The sequence below is a fragment of the Bubalus bubalis genome, chromosome 3 (assembly GCF_019923935.1).
Source record: "Bubalus bubalis isolate 160015118507 breed Murrah chromosome 3, NDDB_SH_1, whole genome shotgun sequence".
Classification (NCBI taxonomy): Eukaryota; Metazoa; Chordata; class Mammalia; order Artiodactyla; family Bovidae; genus Bubalus; species Bubalus bubalis.
This window is the reverse complement of record NC_059159.1, coordinates 108592179-108618367: the sequence shown is the minus strand read 5'-3', so window position 1 is coordinate 108618367 and position 26189 is coordinate 108592179. Positions and strand designations below refer to the sequence as shown.

The 26189-nt window shown below is 42.7% G+C and overlaps 1 protein-coding gene across 2 annotated transcripts in view; it reads right to left on the bottom strand.

Annotated features, from left to right (window-relative positions):
- MAMDC2 (MAM domain containing 2) overlaps nt 1–24993 on the bottom strand; it is a 159404-nt gene extending 134411 nt beyond the window's left edge. Inside the window, exons 1-2 of one of the 2 annotated variants that reach the window (XM_006080614.4) lie at nt 24608–24993; nt 24157–24270 (exon numbers count right to left, since the gene is read on the bottom strand). In XM_006080614.4, the coding sequence (XP_006080676.3) occupies nt 24157–24270; nt 24608–24641 (148 nt within the window). In that variant the 5' untranslated portion in view covers nt 24642–24993. The remainder of the gene's footprint in view (nt 1–24156; nt 24271–24607) is intronic. The other variant, XM_006080613.4, reaches the window with a different exon arrangement.
- Nucleotides 24994–26189: the final 1196 nt, after the last annotated feature.

Below are 26189 nucleotides of genomic sequence, written 5' to 3'. Positions count from 1 at the left end.
ATCCTAAAACATGACCAAATCTATGAAGCTGATTCCATTTGATAAGTACCATCTCAGATCAGAAGCAATCTAGAAGGTAGAATGCCTGTCTCAAGCTACCTAGGACCACTGTTCTAATATTATTCAATTGGGTGCATTTGGGAATGAGTGGTAGAGTTACATGAATCATAAAGGAATCATAAAGGCTGCATGTAGTGAAGCTGAAAGATTCCTGGATTCTACCCTGCCTCTATCATTCTACTTTTCCAAGCTTCTTGTTTCCTCATCAATAAAATAAAGGGGTTACCAACATCCTTACCTCTGGGCCCCTTCATGAGCCCCATAATTTCAAAATTAATAGTCAAATAAAAAAAATAAGTACAAGTGAAGTCTGTTTTTTTTTTTTTTAATGAAACAGAAGATATCAAAAACTGGTTAATTCTATACCAGAGAATGTAACCATTTCAGTCTGCTTAACAGTAGAAGGAAATTGGTATATTTCTCTGTACTCCAAGAGATAAACATTTACAAGTGACTTCATAGAGGGGTCATGAAACCTACCTTCAGCCAAAGGGAAACTACTCAAAACTGCTTTCTCTATTCTACTCAAGCTGTTCTTGCCAAGATCACCAAAAATGTTCAGTGTTCTCTAAATCCAATATTTTCTGTTTATCTTCATCTCATCTCTCCACTGCATTTAACACAGCTGGATATGCACACCTGGAAACTCTTTTCCTTTAGAGTCTACCACATCCCTCTGTCTTAGCTTGCCTTCTGCTTACCTGTCCCTCTTCTTAGTCCTTCTGGCTGGTACCTTTTCCACATCTCCACTCTAAATTTTGGAACACCCTTAGGGCTTAGTCTTCTATCCTCTTGCTCCTCTTTATATTATTTCCCTAGATGACCATCTAGTCCGGAGCAATAAATACTAATTGCATGCTGATAATTCCCAAATTTTTGTCTCACCCTCAGACCTCTATTCTGAACTCCAGACACCTATATCAAATTGTCTGCCGGACATCTGCGCTGAAAGCTCCATCAGGGGTCTCTCTCCAATGTAATACATCAAACCAGAACTCTTGATTTTCCCTCCCCTCATTATGGCCCTCTCCCATCCGTCCCTCTCTCATTCTTCTCCATCTCTATAAATGGCACACCTCTACTCAGTTGCTCAAATCAATTACCTAGGAGTTATTCTTGATTCCCCATACTTCCCACATCCATTGCATTAATTGACTGTTGACTTACTCCAAAATATATCCCCAGTCCACTCTTCAACTCCACAAGCTCTGCTGCTGCTGCTGCTAAGTCGCTTCAGTCGTGTCCGACTCTGTGCGACCCCTGAGACAGTAGCCCACCAGGCTCCCCGTCCCTGGGATTCTCCAGGCAAGAACACTGGAGTGGGTTGCCATTTCCTTCCCCAATGCATGAAAGTGAAAAGTGAAAGTGAAGTCGCTCAGTTGTATCCGACTCTTCGACCTGCAGCCTACCAGGCTCCTCCGCCCATGGGATTTTCTAGGCAAGAGCACTTGAGTGGGCTGCCATTGCCTTCTCTGCCACAAGCTCTACTAGTATTGAAATCACCATTATCTCTTGCATATATTATTGCAAAAGCTGGTGTCCTAATTTCCATTCTCACGGCAAAGAATGCACCTAATTTATTCTCCACAAAGTAGAAGAGAGGCCCTTTTGAAATAGAATTCATACTTAAATACCTGCAGTGGCTGTCCATTTCAATTAGAATAAAATCCAAACTCCTCTCTGTCACCTGAGTGTCTCTCTAGGGTCTGGCTCTGCCACTGTCTTGACCTCTCTCCCTAGTTCGCCCCGACCTCAGGGCATTTGCACTGCTGGCCACGCACCTGGTATACTCTGCACCCTCCCTCACTGGTGCATGATTGCTCTTCCTCCTTACTCTGTTCTCAGTTCAACATCACCTCTCTAGGGAAGCTTTCCTAACCATTAACTACAGCAGACAGTCCCATTCTTCCTGATTTCCCATCACCCTCTTTCATTTTACTTAGAATGTACCTGAACTGATTTTATTTCTTTGTTTATGTGTCCATTTGCCAAAACTCTCCATCAACTTATAAGCTCCACAAGGGCAAGATTATACCTGGCTTCGGGGTACCCAGGGTCAAAGCACTGGCTCTTCTCCACTTAAAAGTCAGAATGATTTTTATAAAACATCATATCAGGTCATATCAGGTCACATATCATATCAGGTCATTACTTCTAAAAACCTCCAGAGGCTTCCCATCTCTCAGAATAGAGTCTTAAGTGCCCGTGGCCTGCACTAGGCTGATGTGATCTAGCCCTCAGACTTCTGTGTGGCCTCATCTCCTCTCCCTACCCTCCTCTTTCACCAGGCTGCAGCTATACTGACCTCCTTGCCTTTCCCAAACACACCATTCCAGCCTTAGGTCACACGGTTCCTCTCCAGAGATTCTTTTTCTGCCCACTTGAGCCAAAACAGCTATCCTTACCCTGACTCATTTCCCTCCATGAAGCTTACACCATCTGCCATATCACACTGTTGTTTGTTGCATCATTTATCTCAAGCTATCCCTGCCAAGATGCCCACTCCCTGGGACTATTATTTTGTTCACTACTGAATCCCCAGCACCTGGCATATGTAGGTTCAGTAGGCATTTGTTGAATGAATGAATGATCTGCTCTTCTGAAAAGTGTGAAGTCTTTCTAAATTGAGCCTGTCTAGGTAGATTATACCTAAGCATAGAAAGATTTATTCTGATGGCAATTGTTCCTTTTTTTAAACAGTCTAGAGCCCAGAGCAACAACAGCCAAGCTACAGATCAGACAGCCACACTCGAGGGACAGAGCCACCTCTCCCAGTCCCTCACTGGCACAGCAGCAAGGGCACCTCTTTCCTCATTTCTAGTCGGTCTGACCATTTGGGACCTGAAGCTTGTTTTCAACATTTTAATTCTAAGACTTTGAGAGATAGGCCTTTGGAGAGACTAAAGTTCCCCTGAAAGCGGTGATTCATTCTGTAATGGAGCCTGTTTACTGAGATGAGAAGCTGCCCAGTGGGCACTTAGACCCTAGATTTCTGTCTTATTAATCGCTACTGTGAATGACAATGCAACTGCATTCCATTTACACATTCCTTGTTTGGCTAAGTCTTCAATGTTCCTAACACAAACAATGAAAACAGCATGAAAGAATGGTCTTAACTGAAGTGAAAGCAAATTAGACCTGCTGGTCTTTTTGGAACAAAGCTTTTTGTCGGCTATAAAATGGTGACTTCAGATGAATCTAATATACTCAAAATTAAACTATTCTTTTCCTACAGTTCATGTCCTACAATCCAATTGATAAATTCACAAGTATTTACTGAGCTTCTTATTATTTACTGAGCCCTGGCGGAGCCCATTGGGAACAGTGAGAGAGATATCGATACACACACACACAAAATCTATATATCTCACACACACACACACACACACACACACACACACATACATCTTACAATGTGTCTTTGAAAATAACTATTCCAATTTCTTTAAACAAGAAGAATAAGGAAAGTGAGAAGATAACAAAATGAAAGAGAAATTTCAAGAACTTCAGTATCTTAGCCAACCAAGGAGTTTTTAATTTAGAGTTGTTAAGAAAACTCCCCCTGTTGGGTAGACTGCTGCTCAGGCTAGTAGGGAAGCAGGACTATGGCAGTTTTTCCAGACTGGGGTGAGCGCCACCAGTACAGCTGAATCAATATCTTCATGGAAGATGGACAGCAAGAAAGACCCAGAGCTTTAGTCCACTTGATTCACCAATGAATTCTGAACAGTAATACTTCACTAGATCATTAATGCCACACTTAGCTCATGTAAGCCAAACACCAATTCTACAATCCATTCATTGAGTATATTTTAAGAGCTCTTACAGGGTTGGGACTAAGCAAGGGAGGCCAAGTTCAGGATCAGGGCCTATCTTAATTTAAATTTTTTTAAAATTTCAAAATCTTTTATTGGCATAAAAATGAACAGAATTTTGTGGTTTTCTGTCATACATCAACAAGAATCAGCCATAGGTACACCCATGTCCCCTCCCTCCCGGACATCCGTCCCATCTCCCTCCCCATCCCACCCTTCAGCCCGTCACAGAGCCCCTGTTTGAGTTCCCTGAATCATACAGCAAATTCCCATTGGCTATCTATTTTACATACGGTGTTGTAAATTTCAATGTTACTTTCTCCATATATCTCCCCTTCTCCCTCCTCTCCTCCCCTCACCAGGTCCATAGGTCTGTTCCCTATTGCCTGTTTCTCCATTGCTGCCCTAAAAATAAATTTATCAGTGTCAGCTTTTTAGATTCCATATGTTTTGTGTCAGTATACGATACTTATATTTCTGTTTCTGACTTACTTCACTCTGTATAATAGGCTCTATTTAAATTTTAATATTTTGTTCATCATGAAATTTTTGTATTAATTTTACATTTTCAAAATAGACATTTTTTTTCCAAAGAAGACATACAGATGGCCAACTGGTACATGAAAAGATGCTCAACATCATTAGTTATAAGGGAAATGAAAATCAAAACCATAAAGCACTATCACCTCACACTTATCAGAGTAGCTATAATCAAAAAGACCATAGATGACAAGTATTGACAAGGATGTGGAGAAAAAGGAACCCTTGTACATATATACACATATATTCATACACAATGGAACAGTATTGAGCCATAAAAAGAATACAATCTTGCCGTTTGAAACAATATGAATAGACCTTGAGGGTATTATGTTAAGTAAGTCAGACAGAGAAAGACAAGTACCATACCATGTGATTGCTGTTATATGTGAAATGTAAGGGGAAAAAAACAGGCTCACAGACATAAAGAAGAGATTGGTGATCACCAGAAGTGGGGACGGAGAATTGGAGCAACGTGTAAAGGGCCAAAAGATAAAAACAGCTTTAAAAAATATATAAGTAAATAATGTTTTGATGATTGTGTTTTTTGAGTGTTCCCTTAACTTTTACACTCAAAGTGAGTGCCTCATTAACTTCCCCCCTGCCCTGGTTTATTATGTGCAGAGCATTTGGTAAGGTATATAGAGGATTAAGAGAAGGAAGAGACATGAATGCTAATTTCTAGTGAAAGGTTTAGTCGTTCAGTTGTGTCCAATTCTTTGCAACCCCATGGGCTTTAGCCAGCCAGGTTCCTCTGTCTCTGGAATTCTCCAGGCAAGAATACTGGAGTGAGTAGCTATTCCCTTCTCCAGGGGATCTTCCTGACCCAAGAATGAAACCTGGGTCTCCTGCACTGCAGGCAGATTCTTTATGGTCTGAGGCACCAGGGAAGCATAATAGAAGGGAAAAGATAAATTCTTGAATAAAGCCAATGAAACGAGAGTGATAGGTGCTTTGCCTGCAATGCAGGAGACCTGGGTTCAATCCCTGGGTGGGGAAGATCCCTAGGAGAAGGGAATAGCAACCCACTCCAGTAGTCTTGCCTGGAAAACCCCATGGACAGAGGAGCCCAGAGGGCTACAGCCCATGCTGTTGCAAAGAGTTGGACATGTCTGAGCAACTAACATTTTCACTTTCTTTTCAAGTGCTTGAAGAGAGGTTTGAAAATACTGCCAGGGCTATGGGAGTGCTATGATAGGGTAGATATCATGATACCTGCACAGTCCTGCCACTTCTAGCTATGTGACATCAGGCAGACCGCTTAGCCACTAGAGACTTCCATTTCCTCAACTGTGAAATAGAGGGAATGCCACCTACCTCAGAGGATGACTATAAGATGAAATGAGTAAAGCACACATGGGCCCACAATAAATGACAAAGATCTGTACTCATGATTCCAAATGGGCCTGGAGAACACAAATCTAAAACTTTGGTTGTGATACTGGTTATCACATACCTCCAGAGAGAGAAGGTGGAGAGATGCAACATGCTGTGTGCATTTTTACAAGAATATATGAGAGCTATGGGCAGACTTCATGTCCACTATTTATTAATTTCTTTTCAAACTGCTTCAGGGGCTCCACACTGAGGTTTGTGTTTTGGGATCTTAAAATATAAATCTGTGATAAGAGAAAATCTTTTCCATGTTATCTGGAGTCTGATTACCATGATAGATTTCAGGTATCAGCTTGGCTGATATTAGGGGAAGAGAAGAAAGTTACAACAGTTGCTTGAATAATTCACACACAACCGGTACTAGGAGAAACTAGCTAGTGTTCTGAAAAGTTATTCTCACACCACAGACTAACTAAAGATTTGTTGTTCACACATGGGCACATGCACGCTTCTTATTCCTGTTTGGGCAATGTTTTAGAATTTAGTTTTTAAATGTTCTTCCATATCTTTTTTTTTTTTGTTCCACAAATTGCTGACTACATTTGTTAAAAGAAGAAAATACTATCCTGTATCTGGGTGAGAAATCTCTGTTCTCCCAGTAGAACACTCACTCCGATGGGCAGACAAAGAGAAAGTCGGTAGCTCTGTAAGAGCAGCACCAAAATGTAACTGAAAAATTCACCTGTTCTATGTGACATCTCTGCCTAGACACATCCTAGAGATAGTCGCATCACTTGCACAGAATGTCTCTGTGATGCCCAGGCTCATCTGGGATTTCTTTTCATTCAACAAATCCTGATAATGTGTTGGCCTTTGTACATTTCCAAGGCAGAAGTTCCACGGTGACTAAGATTGGTTCATCCACTTATCAAATATTTATTGAGTTTCTGTCTGGTCGTAGACACTGTGTTGGGCATGGGAGAATCCACAGTGACACAAGTGAGACAGTTTCCTTGCTATCGCAAAGCTTATAGTTTAACAGGGTTGGCAGACAATAAATATTTGATTAGATAAACAAGAAAAATATCAGTGCTACAAAGTGAATTAAAATTGGGCAATGTGGTAGTGACCATGAGGGAGGTCAAATGGGAACTGGGGTGCTCTGGGAAGAGGGTAACATTTCAGCTGAGGCTGGGATGATGATAAGGAGACAGCTATATCAAGGTCTGAGGGAAGAGGGTTCCAGAATAGGAAATGGCACTACAGCACATTCCCACCTATTTTATTGATCAGCGCCCTGAGTACCAGTAAAGGATCTTGTGAATTGGTATTAGGTATGGGAGGGCAGGCTTCATGGGGACAGAACTGTTGAGGCTTGTAAGCATTTCTTTCAACTAACAGAACTATGAGTCATCACACTGTCCCTGGAGAAAGGATGAAGAAATCTGTTTTTAAGGATTGAGGACCAAAAGAACTAGTGGGCAAAAGCTTTCTCTCCACTTGGACTTTACCAAAGCTGGCTTTGGAAAGTGGGACATGATGTTGATTTGTGATAATGACACCAGGTTCCCTAAAAGACTGAATTTTAGGTTTGGAAGAGCAACATAAATGACTGAGAACCAGCAGGAGGGAGCAAAAATGGGAGAGCATCATGAAAGCTGAGAATACAGGAAGGGAGGGAGAAAGATGGGTGGAACTGCTTCCTGATAACTCAGTTGGTAAAGAATCCATCAGCAATGCAGGAGACCCTGGTTTGATTCCTGGGTCAGGAAGAGCTGTTAGAGAAGGGATAGGCTACCCACTCCAGTATTCTTGGGCTTCCCTTGTGGCTCAGCTTGTAAAGAATCTGCCTGCAATGTGGGAGACCTGGGTTTGACCCCTGGGTTGGGAAAATCCACTGAAGAAGAGAAAGGCTACCCAGTCCAGTATTCTGGCCTACAGAATTCCATGGACTGTATAGTCCAAGGGGTCACAAAGAGTCGGACACAACTGAGTGACTTTCACTTTCACTGTTGAGTCTAATAAGCCCTCCCTAAATGTCTAACCATGATGAGGTCAGGTACTAGGGAGCACAAAGCAATCCCTGGTCCTAGTGGAGTTTGGGAGAGACGTTCATGATGGATGATGACAAAGGTCAAGAGGAAGAGAGGCTGGTTTGGGAGAAGAAGTTGTCAAAACAGTCAACTTTGGAGAGGCTGGAATCCTACTCCTTCTAGAAGGCAGAAGTCAGGTGTTGCCCTTCTTTGGAAGTCCCTGCAGCATCAAATCCAGTGCCAGACACCTAATGGCAAGACAATGGAACAGACACTGGCTTTGGCACAGACAGACCTGGACCCTATCCTGCTATGGCTGTGTGATCTGGGGCAGGCTGAGTCACCTTGCTGGTTCTCAGCAGCTGTGTCTTTAAAATGGAGATGGCCACACGGATCATATAAAATTATAATAGGATTTGGAGATAACATGGCCATAGTATCTTCAGCATAGAGACTAAATGGTCATTATTATTATTTCATGCCTGAGAATCTCATTGACAAGTAATTTTCCATACTATATATTATAGCACCACATAAATAACTGACCAATTATCCAAGAATTGAATACTGAGCCTCTTAGTATAATGTCCATCAGGCCCTTGCATTTTATAGACAGATATAAACTCATTGATCAACTGTCTAGGCCTGTGCTTTCACTGCCGACTACTCATAAGTTTTATATTTTCAGTCAAAACTCAAAACCGAATATCACTTGTATGTGGAATCTAGAATACGACACAAATCAACATATCTATGAAACAGTAACAGACTCACAGATATAGAGAACAGACTTGGGGTTGCCAAGGAATGGCAGCAGGTGGGGGAGCGGAGGGAAGGAGTGGGAGTTTGGGAGTAGCAGAGGCAAACTGTTATATACAGGATGGATAAACACCAGTATCCTACTGGATAGCACAGGGAACTGTATACAATATCCTGTGACAGACCATAGTGGAAAAGAATATGAAAAAGAATCTCTGTATCTCTCTCTACATATATATGTATAACTGAGTACTTTGCTGTACAGAAGAAATTAACACAACATTGTAAATCAACTGTATTTCAATAAAATTTTTTAAAAAGTAATTAGACATTAAAAAGTAAACAAATAAATATGTAGTCATGACTGAAAAGAAAAACCGAAAACCTCGAGACTGAGATGCATGTATTTCTTTAGCTAAGTTACAAAGTAAGTTTTATCAGGGGGCCATTTGTTGCCTTTGTTCCAAGGATGAGGGATTTTCATTGTCTTTCTGCTTATATAGTATCTCCTGCTTATATCCCTATTGATTTGAGCTCCTTGTTCCATAACCCAAGAAGACAAATATTACACTTCTATTTCTTTTTTTTTTTGTATGAGGCTACTTGACATATTTTCAAAACAAGACCATAAGATTATCAAGGAACATAAATTCTACTGGAATTTGTCCAGAGAATGCAGGGCAGTCATGGGGGTGCTTGGAGTATGAGACTCTCACAGGAGTTCCCATCGTAACCTCATTTAGAACTTGGAACCAGGCAGGAATTCTTCTGTTGTCCCAGGGTCCCATGCCATTTCTAAAGAAAAGAAATGATTAAAAATTTCTTCAGATTAGAATTTATTTGGTGATAGGGCCCTTGTGTATGAAAGAATCTGAAAGAATATCCTTACATGGTTCTCTTAGTCATTCACATCAGAACTTAAGGAGAAAAGTTTCTCACCTCAAAGTGCAGTGGGAAAAAAAAGAATATTATAATTGCTATATCCTTCACAGAACACAGACTGGAACCAGAAGACGTGTTACAAAATATAGTGTTGCCACCTGGGATCCCTGTGACCACAGGTATGTTACCTGTGGATGCCTCACTTTCCTTAACCCTAAAATGAGAATGAAAATAAGACTCAACTCATTAAGCTGTTGGGACAATTAAATTAGTTAATAACATCAAACATAGAATAGTATATAGATGAATATTTAAGAGTTAGCTATTTATAAGTTTCATTATTATTTCTATCCCAAAGATCCTCTGAGGCTCCATGTTAAGGGAGAGTGTGGAAATAAACTGGCAGAATGATTCTTTTCCCAGTCTTTGGAGAGAAATGTAGGTTAAAATCCAGGCTCCATCATTTACCTGCTCTGTGACTTTGGGAATGTTTAAAAAAAAAAAAACCTCTAAATCCCAGTTTCTTCATCTGTAGTGAGTATCTTCTCATTGGGTCATTGTAAGAATTCAGTGAGATTATACATGCAAGGCATCTAGCAAAGTGCTTGGTATATAAGAACTGCCCAATAAGTGTTGGATAAAATAGTTATCATTATTCATCTACTGGGTCTTTTGGCTCAATGCCAACACATTCACCTAGTGCTCAGTAAATGCTTGCAAATGGTCTTTGAGTTTTAGAAACTCCTTTTGAAAAGAGATCTATGGGTAAACATTAAAAAAAAATGATCATCGATGAATCCATTCTTCAAAATATTTAAATAAAATACACCAGTCATCATCCTCAGTGCCTGGCTAGGGAAACCTTGATGGCAAGTCATTCAGCTGGTGACTGGTGATCAAGGCTAAAAGAGATTGGAACTCAGTCTCTGCTGTTTACTCTCCTTTGTCCAATGTTTCTAACAAAAAGTTCTTAAATCACTTGAGTGTTAAATTCAGTGGCTACTGTGCATGCCACGATTCACTGCACATTTGGATAGAATGATGGTGAGTGTTATCTATTTTTCCAAGACCCATTAATTTTCTAAGAAATCTTAGACTACTAGGCTAATATTATGCTCAGCAAGAGATTACCCATTAATGTGTCCAAACTTATTTTATGACAGAATATTGTCGCAAACTTGTGAATGACTTCCTGCCTGCCAAAATGACAAATGAATGGAATTAATTAAAAATATAAACCATTTCACACCCTTTTCATCTCCCAGCAATTTTTATTGTGAGTAGCTGAGTTCGTAGAAAGGCAAGAGGCATGAGAGATATTCTGAGAGACCGAGAAACTTTTTGACAACTAAGCTGTCCGTTTTCAGCTGTTATGAAGCAAACAGGTTGCCTTCATCCTCTCCCAAAAGTTGCTTAATAACATACTTGACAGACAAGAGGCCCATTTGGATCAAAATTGAACATGACATCATTGATAATTATTGATATGCTTTTTTATAATGGGGGTGGTTTAAAAACCTGGGATTTATGCTCTATAGCTTTCAGAGTCTCATTTTACAGAACACTCTTTAGAGTTTATGTGTATGGAAAGCAAATAAGTCCTATTTTACAAGTGCAAGATTAAAAATGAAACATGCATGCCTAGTATCCAAGATATGGAAGCAACCTAAGTGCCCATCAATAGATGAATGGATAAAGGAGATGTGGTGTATACAAAATGGAATACTACTCAGTCATAAAAAAGAATAAAATTATGCTGTATGTGACAATATGGATGGACCTGGAGGATATTATAATAAGTGAAATAAAACAGAAAAATACCATATGATTTCACCTATATGTGGAATCTAAATAAAAAAATGAATAAACCTAACAAAATAGAAACCGATTTATAGATACGCAGAACTAACAGGTGGTTGTCACAGGGGAGAGAGGTAGGAGAATGAGTGAAATAGGCGAGGGAGATTAAGAGGTACAAACTTTCAGTTACAAAACAAATAAGTCATGGGGATGAAATGCAGAGTGTAGAGTGCAGGCTAAGTCACTTCAGTCATGTCTGACTCTGCAACCCTAAGGACTGTAGCCCCCCAGGCTCCTCTGTCCATGGGATGGGATTCTCCAGGCAAGAATACTGGAGTGGGTTGGCCTATCCCTTCTCCAGGGGATCTTCCTGACCCAGGGATAAAAACTGTGTCTGTTACACCTCCTGAATTGGTAGGCAGACTCTTTACCACTAGCACCACCTGGGAAGTACACTGTATAGAATACAGTAAATAATACTGTAATATGTATGTATAGTGGCAGATGGTAACTAGACTTACTGTGGTGATCATTTTCTAATATAAAAAATATCAAATCACTATGTTGTGCAACAGGAAATCACATAGTGTTGCAGGTCAATTATACTTCAAAAAACAAACTCATAGAAAAGGAGACTAGATTTGCAGTCACCAGAGGTGGGGTTTGGGAGGGAGGGGGAGTTAGGTGAAGGTAGTCAAACCTAGGCAGTGTATTAAAAGGCCAAGTCATCACTGCCACCAAAGGTTACGGTCTCTCCACTGGTCATGTACGAATGTGGCAGTAGGACCATAAAGAAGCCAGAGTGCCAAAGAATTGATGCTTTTGAACTGCGATTCTGGAGAAGACTCTGGAGAGTCCCTTGGATAGCAAAGAGATCAAAATGGTCAATCCTTAAGGGCGACTTTCACTTTCACTTTCAAAGACAATCAACCCTGAATATTCACTGCAAGGACTGATGCTGAAGCTGAAGCTCCAATACTTTGGCCATCTGATTCGAACAGCTGACTCACTGGAAAAGACCCTGATGTTGGGAACGATTGAAGGCAAAAGGAGAAGGGGGTGACAGAGGATGAGATGGTTGGATGGCATCACCAATTCAATGGGCATGAACTTGGGCAAACTCTAAGAGATGGTGAGGGACATGGAGGCCTGGCATACCGCAGTCCATGGGGTCCCAAAGAGTTGGACATGACTTGGTGAATAAACACACACACGGTCAAAAGGTACAAACTTCCAGTTACAAGATAAAGTACTTGTAATGTGCAGCATAGGTATAATTAGTGCTGTTGCTATGTTACACAGGAAAGTTAAAACAGTAAATCCTAAGTGTTTACACCACAAGGAAAAAATTTTTTTTTCTTTACCTGTTATTTTGATTCGATATGAGATGATGAGTGTTTACTAATCTTACTGCGGTAATCATTTCATGATACATATGTAAGTCAAATCATTACATTATACCCCTTAAACTGATATAGTACTGTATGTGAACTACACCTCAATGACAAAAAAAAAAAAAAAACAAATTAAAACCCATGACAATACTATGCATCTTCAGGTATGTTATCTTCAATATAATTTCTCTTTTATTATACAATATTCAGAGCTGACTCATTTGAAAAGACCCTGATGCTGGGAAAGATTGAGGGCAGGAGGAGAAGGGGATGACAGAGGATGAGATGGTTGGATGGCATCACTGACTCAATGGACATGGGTTTGGGTGAACTCCAGGAGTTGGTGATGGACAGGGAGGCCTGGCGTGCTGCGGTTCATGGGGTCGCAAAGAGTCAGACATGACTGAGCGACGGAACTGAACTGAACTGATTCAGTAAAGAACCACATGTAGGTAGGTTATTGACTATTTCATGTTGACAACAAAGATGAAAATCTTCAAAAATAACATGTAACCTATGATATATTAGAGCTTTTTAAATGTGAGTTCAAAAGGTTCTACTTTTCAGTGTTTTCTCAAAGGAAAAAAAAAAAGTTACCAATGCATAACTCACATTTTCTGCAACAGAATTTGTGGAAAAGGAAAAAGATTTTCATATGCTTATTCCCAATTTTCAGGATTTATAGTGGAAAACCAAAGGCTTTCCATAAAGCTTATATTTTAAAACGGGCTAATGCAGAGTCACAAAACAATTTAAACACACTCCAGTCTATTACCCATTTTTTTCATCAAGTCAAAATTAGAAGAAATCTGCAGAAGCTTAGAAAAGAAAACATTAAGTTATGGTATCAGACAATATGGTTTTAGTCATAAAACATTGGTAAGCCAAGAATGCAGCTTCTCGGTGAAGTTAAAGCATATTAAAGTCATCTTCATTACAAGCATGGCCCCAAATAACACTTCAGCTGTCTTTGGCAGTGAGGCAAAAGTTTTTCAAATAAGGAATGGAAATTTTTCTGAGCGTAGAGCTAAGTTATATATCACGATATTGTATAATGCTGCTGGATAGCAATATTGCCATTCTGTTAAGAGTAATGGAATAAGTACCAAAGTGCTCGTGTAGTGGGGCAACTGGCTTGCAAAAACACATCTATCTGTGTACTCTTTTAATTTGTTCACAGTAGGAATAGATGAATTTGAAGTTGAGGAGTATTCCTTAAGACTGCCAAAGTATTTTAGGTCAAGTTGTAAATTTTCCCTGAAGTTCTCTGCCAAGATTATGCTGAGGACCAAGAAGAGAATCCTTCAAATGGTTCCAAAATTAAACTTTATAATCTATTATGGAAAAAATAAGTAAAAGTATATTTCCCTATCTTGGCTTGATTCCAAAGGCTTACTACCATATAGCAGGCATGCTGGCTGTAAGCTGGGCCTGAAACCCAGGGCAGAGTGGGAATGCTGGGACACCATGAGCATTTTGCAGAGGATTCCCACTGTCTCTAGGGAAGCATGAATCTTTCAGGTCTGACTTCCATGGTGGTGACCTCTGGAAGTATGAAGGTATCATCCTATTCTGATGGGAAGGTCCAGTGAGGCTCAAGTCTTTTGAGTTGGATGTGCTTGGGTCCACATCCTGACTCTCTGTATTGCGCTAGGCATGTTACTCCATGTCTCTGTGTCTCCTACTTCCACATCTGTAAAATGTTGATAATAACCACCTCCGGGATGGTTGGTTGTCATGATGGTTACAGACAATGACAATAAATGTACTAGACAGGCACCATGATATGCCACCTATCACAAACTATGGCGGCATAGGAAGCTATCGTGTAACCGTTTCACTAGGTATCGCTTCACACTTCTCACTGGGAACCATTCCTAATACAGAAATACAATATGCTATGCTGTTAAAGTTTCCTAATACCCAAACATTCTGTAACTTCTAAAGGTTTGGTTTTGCTTTTTATTAAGTAAGTTCCAGGATGCATCCTAACTACCACAGATTAAGCCCAGTTTCCTATATCCTCTACATTTACAATAGGAATAAAATGTCACACATTTTGAAGCTGATACAAATGTTATCAAGCCACTCATTGGAGGGTTCTTGGGTTATGCCAGTTGAAGAAATCTGTATGTTCTTGGGACTTCCCTGGTGGTCCAGTGGTTAAGAATCCACCTTGCTTTGATCCCTGGTCAGGGAACTAAGATCCCACATACTGCGGGGCAGTTAAGACTGTGACAGAACTAGAGAAACCCGCGCACCACAATGAAAGATCCCGCATGCTGCAACGAAGACCTGATGCAGCCAAAAATAAATAAATAAATATTTTTTTATTTTAGAAAAAGAAATATTCTTGAGGTTTCCAAATTGCCAAAGTGGAAACTGGGTCTAGTGTAGGGCTAGTGAGGAAGTCCTGCTCTCTCCTGAACCTTCTTTCTTGACTAATCCTTTCCTCTCTACAAACAAGCACAAGTCTTCCTAAGAAACAAGGAAAAGAAAAACAAAAACTCTTTCATCACAGGTTTCTTCCGAGGTATCGTTAAACCTCTTTCTAAGAAAGACGGAACATTGAACTTCTTTGCTGAGAACTTCACTGTCAACATTCTCCCTTCATTCTTCCACCAGGGCATGTAGGGTCGGTCCTGAGCACTTTGCTGACACTGCACTCATGCGAGCACCTAGCTGTCATTTTCAACAGACAAGTCGTAGAGCGCCCACCTCTCTGCTTCCCTGGGCCCTGTTGATCATCTCCTCCTTTTGACACTACAAAGTCCTTTGGCTTCTGTGGTCCTGTATTTTCTTAATTCTCCCCCTCTATGTCTAGAGTTCCTTCTGTTTCCTTTTTTCCACCATCTCCTTCCTATGCCTGATCCTTAAACATGAATTTAAGGCTCCACCTTCAGCTTCCTGCTGTCTTCACTTTCTACATTCTCTTTGGGGGATCTTATCTATACTCAAGGTTTCAACCACCATCGTTATACTGAAGATTCCCACAGCCATAGTGGGAATAGTCCTACCCAGACTGTACCTGACTTTCAGCTTCTTGCATCAAAGTCCTGCTCAACACCTCCACCTGTATGTTTCCCAGGTAACTCAGAATTGAACACACCTTCTTCTACTCTAATACAATTTTCCTTTTGAAATTCTTCAACTGTTGACACCCTCAAACATATGTCTGCCCAAACTAGAAATCTGGAAGTCACTCTCCATCTGACTCATTACTCCCACCCAATCAATAAGCAAGTCCTGCCAGATTAGTCCCTGTTCTGATGCTTTATTTACTCTCCTTTTTACCCCTACTCCCTTTTTCCTATTTCAAGCCTCGTCATCTCTTAGCTGGACCACTGCAAAGTTCCCTATCTAGCCTTCCCATTATCATCTTGTCTTCCTCAAATCAATCATTTTCTCAGCTACTGAATTGGAGAGCAGGCTGCATCACACTGCTTCTTGTCTACAGGATAATGAACAGGCAGGTCCAGAGGTGCCGTAGTAAACAATCATGGCAAAGTCACACAAATGGTTCCTTCAGTGGGATCTCGCCAACACATTATATCTCTTTACTCTTGCCCAAATGTAATGCAGATCTCTAGACTTCCTGCTGATTCTAAGAGCTGATACCCTTCCAATAAACTTCTTTCGTGCTTAATTTGAACAGTCTACTTATGCTGTTTGCAGTGAAGATCCTGGGCTAGTATACAATTCCTTTTGCTCTCTACCATAATTACAGATTTGTGTTTGCTCCTGTTGGTCTAAGGTGACTGCAAATGGCAGGGACTGTGAATGTATTCCATATACTATCTGTACTCCAATAACCAACATAGTGCCTGATGGATAGTGGGTATGCAAATATGTATTGACAGAATGAATATTCTTTAGAAGTGTTTTCTGTAAAACATATGATTCATTCATGATACTATGAAATTATGGCATGATACCACTTGTTTTATTTTATTCATAAACTCAGAACCTTCCCTAAAAACACAGATAAATGTATCACAAGGTAGAAAAAGCAAATATCTTTGCAGATGTCACTGAATTTCTCCATAAGTCACATCAGTATGGAAGATTCCTTTCTTGAAAGAGCAGACAAATATCCCTGTATGCTTTTACCCATCAGGGTGGGTACTATTAATGTCTCCCACGTGAGTTCCTTAGAAACAACAGCTCTCAATAGCTAGTCCAAAGTTTGATCATCTTTTGCCAAAAATACTTTTTAGACCATCAGTGTCAGTCTCAAGGTTACACTGTGATTATTTGTGATGGTAGAGGATCAGAGGACTCAGGCAGTCCTGATGGGTAAATAATCCAAGGGCTATTTGTCCATTGGTACATCGGGGATGAAACAGATCATGTATTGGTGAGGCAAACTGAAATACTGTTTCACTGTTATATTTGGAAATTGTAACAGAAGACTCCAAAGTCTTTGAAGTCTTATGGTAGGAAGGATTATTAAACACAACCTCTTTCTTTACAGGGGAAAATGTCAAAAACTTTTTTTTAAATTGATCTCAACAAGGGCTTTAGAGATTGATCAAATTCAAAATGTTTGTTGATACCACACATTTTCAGGTGCTGTGGGAAGTATGTGATCCCTGTTCTCAAAGCGTAACTCAGATGAGGTGAAGAGGTGGGGACTCCAATAAGGAGACACTAAGAAGAAGATTTACAAGGTGGAAAGTGAAGCGAGCCATGGGAAGGGAAAACAAAGAGGAAAGGGAGAAGTTTATTTACTTGGGAAACTCAAGGACTGTTTCAAAAAAGAGCCATACATTAAAGCACAAATAGATTTAAATAGGCCAGGATGGAGCCAGGGAATGAAAAAGCAAGATAACAGGGATGTAGAGAACAGCACAAATAGAGCAAGGAGGCGAGAAATTAAAGAGCTCACTGAGTGAACAGCATGTTGGGAATTAACGGGACGGAGGAGTAAAAATATAATTGAGGGTAAATTACAAAGGACCCTGAGTGCCAAGCTAGGCAGTTTGTACTTTATTCTATTGGCAATTGGTAATCATTAAAGCATCCTTAGTAACAGCACGTTCCTTCTTTCTACATCTGGCTGGGGAGAGGAAGGAGGAGTTGGCCATTCTTCTGGTCACTGTCCTCAACCCTGGCCACGTATCAGAATCACCTAGGGAGTTTGTTCATCTATTAATGTCTGTTTGTTAACAGTGCCAGGTCTGGCCCTGTATGTGGTCAAGTAAATCAGAATCTCTTGTGGTAGAGCCTGCGTATGACTATTTTTAAAGAAAAATTTAGGTGATTTTAATGTCCAGTCAGAGCTGAGAACCGTTGGCATAGATCTAAGAATTTCTCTATAAATTTCTATTTTTGTCAGGAGTGCTTTGTTGATATTAGGTATGACATTATGCTTTACTTAATTAGGTATGGCCTAATGGATATGATAGGCTTCCCAGGTGGCTTAGTGATAAAGAATCCACCTGCCAATGCAGGAGACACAAGAGATGCAGGCTCAATCCCTGGGTCCAGAAGATCCCCTGGAGTAGGAAATAGCAACCCACTCCAGTGTTCTTGCCTGGAAAATTCCTTGGACAAAGGAAACTAGCAGGCTACAGTCCATGGGGTTGCAAAGAGTTGGACAAGACTAAGCAGCCGAACACACACACAATGGATATGATAGAAATTTCTGATATGCTGTGAAAGTTCTTTGCTCTTAAATAACTTCCTCATTTATCACCAGCAATACGTCCTGTGTTCAGTACCATCTTCTTTCTCTAGGTATTTCACATACACACCTACATACGTATAAAATTAAACATATAATCAAACACTCCAAGAGCCTAGATCTGAATGCATGAATACACTTATATGACTGAGTTGATTAAGACACACACAAGAGAAATTGAGGGAGAGTGGTGGGATAATTGGCAGAGGTGAAAATCAGGGTTGACTAACCAAAATTCTCAGTTCAATACAGTTTAGTCACTCAGTTGCGTCCGACTCTGTGACCCCATGGACTGCAGCATGCCAGGCTTCCCTGTCTATCACCAACTCCCAGAGCTTGCTCAAACTTATGTCCATTGAGTCAGTGATGCCATGTCAAAATGCCCAAGACACATTCAACTATCTGCTGATCTTATGCATCGAGATACCCACCACTTCTATGAACATAAATGCATTGTAATCAACTTCTTAAAACTCAAATGCTATTTAATAAGACAGAATTAGGACTGTTACTGAGATGACCTACCTAAAAGGGTCTGTTATTTTAAGAACCAGGATTTTTTATGAATACCGTATCCCAAAATGCAAGTCATAAAACATGGGCGTTGCTTGCATGCTAAGAGATTTGAAGATGACAATAAAACCAGAAAGTCCTATGACAAGAGATTACTTTTTCCTCCCAATATATTGTGACCATAGCTGACTTCTATGATTATGAGAAAGTAAACATCCCAAATCCAGGACACCCTGTTAGGGATTAGGCCAGGAACTGGGTAGCAACTTCCCATTCAGCAATTCTAATCTGAGTAGAGAAGACCCAGACTGGGTGTTGGCCTTGATAGGAAGAAGGCTGGCTAGACAGAGCCTATGTTCAGGGAAGTGAGTCACGGTAGGGAGGAGCAGGCAGAGATTACCAGTCCAGGTAGGTTAAGTCCCAAGTGGAGGAGCCATGTAAGACAACCTGGGAACTCAGATTGATATGAAGGCCAAGGGTTAGGGACATGCCCCAAAACTGAGAGGTTGAGAGCTCAGGGGCCTCCTAGAAGGCACCAGCAGCATCAATATGGAGCCTGATTAATGCTGAGCCTTTCTGGGCCCCAGTGTGCTCCTCCATAAAATGAGGAGGTTGTACTGGGTGAACTCTATGGCCCAGCCCTAGGATCTAGGATGGTGGGCAGAGCCAGGGCAGAACTAAGGCCATGCTTAGGCACAGCTCACAAGAGCCAGGTTCGACTGGACATCAGTAGTAGCCTGGGTGGGCCCAGGAATCCCTTGTGGCACTGCAGGAAGAATGTGGCCTGGGGTCGACTGTTTCTCCAAGAGGCATACAGGGAACACCCCAGACTTGTGCTGCTCCCAGCCTTTTCACAACGTAGGGGCTGTGCTTCAGCAGAGAGGGTGTCAAGAGACCAACCAGCAGAGGTGATGCAGGTTCAAGCAGGTCCAGAGGGTGGGAATGGCCTGGATGAACTCAGGGTGATGTCAGAGTGGGAAGCTGAGCCATTCCCCCAGCATCAGGAAAAGAGCTATAACCTGCAGAAAGGGAGGACTGATCCTTCTCCTTCAGGAAGGTCTTTGGGATTGTGACCAGACTTTGGCTTTAGCTGGGCCTCAAGAAATATCCGGCAGGATTTATCACTATTAATAATAACTAGCACATGACTGAGTAAAGAACTGAAACTCAGCTGACCAAGTGACTGCAAGTGTCCTTAGAGAAGTAAGGGGTTTGGTGAAGAAAGGAGGGTGACAGGAAGAGAAACAGGCAAGTACTTACACTGAGATTCCAGCACACTCTACCACCACCCCACCACCCTACTCTCACCCCCTTGGTTATGGCAAATGTCTAGCTGGCCAGCCTGCCACAGATACTATCACTTGCTCCAAGGTACAAATACCACCCAAATTCTTCCTGTATTAGGCATTTCCTCCAACCTTGACCCCCACTGTTGTAGGAAAAACCACCTCCTCAAAACAAGTGTTTTGAATTTCCTTTTTTACCTCCTCATAACCTGACATATGTCCACATCTGCTTTACTCTCTGGGGTGCTTTAGTGCCCCAAACTTCTAATAAAGGAGTAGTACCTGAATTTGGATTTTACTCTCTTCCTCCTGCAGTTCCTCCAATGACTTCCTCACAGAGCCAGCTTAAAGATACTAAACCGAGGTGCCCAAAAATCAGAACAAAGCCAAAATCCATCCAATGAATAATCTGAATCATGACTATTCTGATGTGAGGCCAACTTTACAGTCTCCAAGAATCCTCAGCCGAAGGGCTTCAGCCCCCACAGCTGGCACTGGGCAAGTGGAACTGACAATCTTGATTTCTGCTGAGGACAACTGTTAAAGGGGTTCCAATATTCTCTGAACTTGAATAAATAAAGATTTTTTGAGATAATGAATGAATGAAGATTTTTATAGGATAAAATAGATTTCTTCTTTCCAGGATTTAATTCAAACCTAAAACTTAGAAGCAATTTCAAAGTTTGATTCTGATACAATCTCACTTGCCTTGACAAGTGAGAGAAAATGAAAATATTCTACCAAAAACATGGAGGTAAATCAAGAAAACAAGGCCACATTGCCAAAACTGGAAAGTAGATGAGACCAGGTTCCAGTACATGCTCAGCTACTCTAATGCCATCCTTTGTTCCCCGGTGGCACCCTCCATGGTGGAGGGCAATCAAGTCAACACATTGCCTTGTCAAAACTCATCCATTCTGTGAGTGGAGATCAAGCATATTTCAAAATGGCCATGAGCTAGGGACACTGGAATTGTAACTGGAAAGGCTTAGAGACCCAATACACTAAATAAATCAAAGGCGTGGACCTCACATACGATTTTGGACAGTTGGGAGGTATTTTGAGACAACTCCTGATGTGAATCTCCTGTACTAAAAAGGCAAAGGCGTTAGTTGCTCAGTGGTGTCTGACTCTTTGCGACCCCATGGACTGCAGCTCACCAGGCTTCTCTGTCCGTGGGATTCCCCAGGCAAGAATACTGGAGTAGATTGCCATTCCCTTCTCTAGGGTATCTTCCCGACCCAGGAATCGAACCCAGGTCTCCTGTATTGTAGGCAGATTCTTTACCGACTGAGCTATCAGGGAATGAAATTCTAATTGGCAAATTTGTTTCTCCACTTAACCCTCTTCACTGGGCTTTAGCATTGATTGCTCCACCATAAATTAACCTACTGACCAAGGACATCAAGGAAAGTGCTGTTTGCATTCCAAATTCTTGTGGGCAAAAGTCACTGAAACTTACAGCTTTCTATGCTACCATGCAACACACAGAGGTGGATGGAACTAGTTTCAAAGGGTTTTTACAGCCAGAGGCAGTAAATTTGCAGAAAGGCTGGCAAACAGCTTGCCAAATTTCAGCTTGGAACAATTTCATTATCTTTAATTTACCAACCTAGCAATGGGCTTATAATAGAAATTCTTAGTGATGGCTTCTCAGGAGGCAACCACGGCAGCTGGCACACACCTACCTCACTGCACCTCTGGAGTGGACTGCTACGTTCAAGTCTGGCCACTGAAAAACACGATCTGTAAGGACAGAAGCCTAAGGGCCTGCTCCCATAGGAATGCTCAGAGGCGACTGAATGACCTTCCCCCAGCCAAGCCAGGAGTCCCAGCCTTGAGCCAGAAAGCAGTGGCTGTTAGATGTTAGAAAGAAAGCAAAGAGGAAAGCAACAGTGCCGTCATTATATGCTGTAAACCGCAATCACCTTTCCCTATAAGCATCTTCCTGTTTTCCTGGAGGGGCACTGTTTAACTGCCACTGGTGCAGAGGTGCCAGCTCAGCAGAGAGCACTTCCTGTGGGTCTGGACAGCAGTCAAGTGTGGCGGGATGTGGCCTGCCCACTGACCCAGGAGCAGGCTGCCAGGGGGCCACCATCCTGACAGAGGCCTGGCAATGGGGGCATAGGACTGAGGCTCCTGGATTAAGGGGTGATGCTGATTTCCTTTTCTCAGCGCCAGACTAGGGTGAAGCAAAAGGGTTGTCTAGGGCACAAGATTGAAGGAGGTTTTCACTCTCAGGTCATGCAAGTGGCTCTTTTACCCTGGTCCTAGCCCTGCACAGAGCCACCAGTAGAGGTAGGGGGTTGTGTAAGGTCAGTGGTTCTCAAAGTGTGATCTGACCAGCAACATCACCTGAGTACTTACTAGGTAAGCAAATTCTCAGCACCCTTCCAGACCCACAGACTCTGAAACTCAGAGGTGGGGCCCAGCAATCTGTGTTTTAATACCACTCCCACCCCCACCCCAGATAATTCTGATGCAGCTAAAGCACTGTGCTAGAGAATAATGCTCTCCAAAGCCCGCTGTGTGGCCCAGGCCATTGCTCGACATGCTTCACACACAATCAGAACAGGGAAAGGAGTAGGGTGATGAGATGAAAGAGATTTCCCTAAGGCAATCAGCCAGGTGGGAATTCCTCAAATAATAAATCAGGAATTGATTTTTTTGCAGCTATTCTTAAGTATTTGGTACTGAAGACTTAGCAAGTGTTGGCAATAAATAACATTTACTACTGAGTAGTTTCCTCCTGTTTTTTCCCTGATCTACTCAGTTCAGAGTTGGCCACTGACTACCTTGGTACATGGGCCAGTCGTCTGAACATTCTAAGACTGAGATTCCCTCCTCTGGAAACTGGGGTTAACATCACCTCCCTGCCAACATCAGAGAAGCTAAAATATGCAAAGCCCCAAGGAGAAGCCTGAGGCAGAAAAGCTGTGATGACAATTTATACACCCTGAGCAGGGGTTCTGGGCCCCCACCTTCTCCAGCGAGGTTAGATAAGCTGGGGGCCTGAAGACAACTGAGAGGGGAAGGAGATTATGCTCTTTTATGCTGCGGTGTTTTTTAAAGGAGGCTATTTTCCAGTCCTGGTGACCTGGGACATCAGGCTTCTGAATGGGGTGGTACAAGCAAAAGAAAGGAAAGAAGTAGGAAAAAAAAAAGTATATATATATATTTCCTAAATAAATAAAGGGCAAAAAACTGTATCACATTTAAGATCCCACATTTAAACTTTGTCACTAGAACCCAAACAGTATGAGCGGTGAGGCAACGACCAATGCAAGCCAGCTGAGTAACCTCAGACACACAGCCATAGACTTGGTTTCCTCTTTTGCCAAGTGCTGAATATAATCAACAATAATACGAGGATGATGTCATGCAATAAAACGCTGTCAAGCACAATACAAATGTGAGGTTCACACTGAGGTCCCATCACAGAGGAACAGCACCACCGTTTCTGCAGGGTGAAAGGAAAACTTATCTCACCCAACTTGCCCAGCTCATAAAGGTGTCTACTGAGGACGAGAGAGCCTGTTGACCTGCAGAGGGCACATAGCTGGTGGGAGACAAGCATCAGCTGTGTCCCCTTTCTCCCTTTCATTAGGGAGTAGAGGGGAGGGGCGAAATCTCAGCGCTTCTCGCCAGGGGCCAGGTAAACAAAGGACGCCCCACCCAACCCCCATCTCGTCATTGGCCATTCATGCAGCACAGCTGAGAACTGGAAAGATGATCCATGACACACTTTTTCTCCCGAGAGTATGTAACTCCAAGATAATAACATTATCCATGCGAAAGGGCTTCCCTTGTGGCTCCGCTGGTAAAGAATCCGCCTGCAACGCGGGAGACCTGGGTTTGATCCCTGGGTTGGGAAAAATCCCCTGGAGAAGGGAAAGGCTACCCACTCCAGTATTCTGGTCTAGAGAATTCCATGGACTATATAGTTCATGGGGTCACAAAGAGTCGGATACGATTGAGCAACTTTCACTTTCACGCAAAAGAGCCACCCAGCCAAAAAAGTTCAGGTTGGGCCCCTGTGCACGAGCCCCTTACCTTCCTCATTTAAAATCCACGGCAGGAACTCGAACACCGAGTCAAAGCCGCAGGTGTTCTCCTCGAAGGTGCAGGACCCAGCGGGCAGGTCCAGGGCACCGGCAAGCTGCAGGGCTGTGGGTACAAAGCGGGTTTCAATTCGGGCTGGGTCTCGGGAGCGTTGGCAGCAACTCAGGGCACCCCGGGGAACTACCTGGTGAAAGTGGAGGAAGGCGTCCGAGATGGGGCGGGAGAGGGATGAGCTACTGCCGCCCCCGCCCCTGGAGCTTCCACTGCAGGACCTGTGCGCAGCCGCTGGGCTGAGGAGGGACATTAACGGCTGCTGAGACGCTATCCGTAGGCACCCTTAGATGGCCCAGCCCAGGACCGCAAGCTGGACTACCAAGGCTGCAGGATTGGGAGAGGATTACGAGAACGCCCCGTGGGGATAGCCCCCGGGTCCAGGCCTTACCTTGCACTGCCAGGAGGACGCTCCTGAGCAGCATTGTCGGGAAGGAGGACTGGACAGAGGAGCGAACCGCCAGCCCGCCGGGACAGGCTGCTCCGGGTGGAAGGAGCGTGGGAAGCAGGGGCAACTCGAACCGGGGGAGGGAGAAATCAGAGGCAAAGCGCACTTGAAGCTGCCCAACTTTGCAACGCGGCTCGGGAGCCGAATGGAATGCTGAAGGTGCCTGAACTGGGAGCGGCGCTTGCTGAGCTGCAGCCGCGAGGCAGCTCGCGTCCCAAGTGAAGCCGGCCGCACAGCTGGTCCCGCGCGAGGATGGGGCTGGGCGGGGAGGAGACAACTGCACACTTTTGAAAAGCCAGCCAGGACTGGCTGGGACAGGAGAGGTCGGGAGGCAGTGACACGGTTCGGATTCTTAACGCATGGGACCAAAGTCAGCCGCTGGAGAGGGCAGGCGTCCCAGGAGCCCCTCGGGATGAGTTGGGGCTGGAGGCGCCCCGCCCCTCCCATCCGCAGTGGGAACCAGCTTATTTCTGGGTACAGCCTCTCTCTATCTGGAATGCCAGTCCTGCAGCGCTGGCCATAATTTTAACCTTTTTTCCTCAGGATGGAAAAGGGTGAATTCTCTTTGGAAAACCTAGAGGAAAATTTGGAAAGTGTTTTGTTGCGTGGAATAAGGTTTATATCTAGGAGTTCAGCATTTATGGCCCATTAATGCTAACCTTGGAATACCCACCCCCCATACACACACTTTTATTTAGCCGTGGAATGTCTGGCATGCCTGGTGCTCAGCATTACCTCGGTCCCTAAAATGGGGGCATTCCTCCTCTCCAAAGAGCCATGATAAATTAGTAGAAAGTTTCTAAATTGGGACGTGAGAGATGGGAGTAGTGATGTTAGGGAGGGGGTTACTCCCTCCCTAATACCCACTGGCTACACATTTCCCTTAAGCACTAAGTGGGTCTTTAAAAATATTTTCTTCCAGCAAAGAAAGTGGTGATGGTGGGATGAGGGTCTTCTTAATGCTGTTTATAATATTGGGCAGGCAACTATATGGCTAGGGCAATGGTTCTTAAATCTTAAGGTAAATCAGAAACCCAGCATCAGAGTTTCTGATTCAGTAGATTAAGCTTAGGGTGCAAAATTCTGCACATTCCTCACAAGTTTCTATCTGTTGACACTGCTAGTCTGGAACCGCACTCTGAAGACCACTGGCCTAACAAACTCTTGTTTAACCACCAGAGCCCTGCTCACATGCTTCCACTTGGTTTCCAGACTCTCTTTGTTCTTCAGTCTTCGTGCTATTTCTTTCTTTCTCTCTCTGACCCCTTGGATATTAAGTTGCCTCCAAGTTCTGTTATTTCAACTCCTGTTGCCCTCTCTCCTCACTTCCTCAGTGATTTCATCCAGTCTCATAGTTTGAAACACCACCTATAGCCCAATATCTCCCCAACAGACATTTCTAGTCCAGATGGCCCACTAACTCCCCTGCATCTTCCTCATCTCAGTTAAAGGAAACTTTCCCTTTCAGTTGCTCAGAAAAAATATTTAAGAGTTATCCTTGACTCTTCTCTTCTTCTCAGGACAT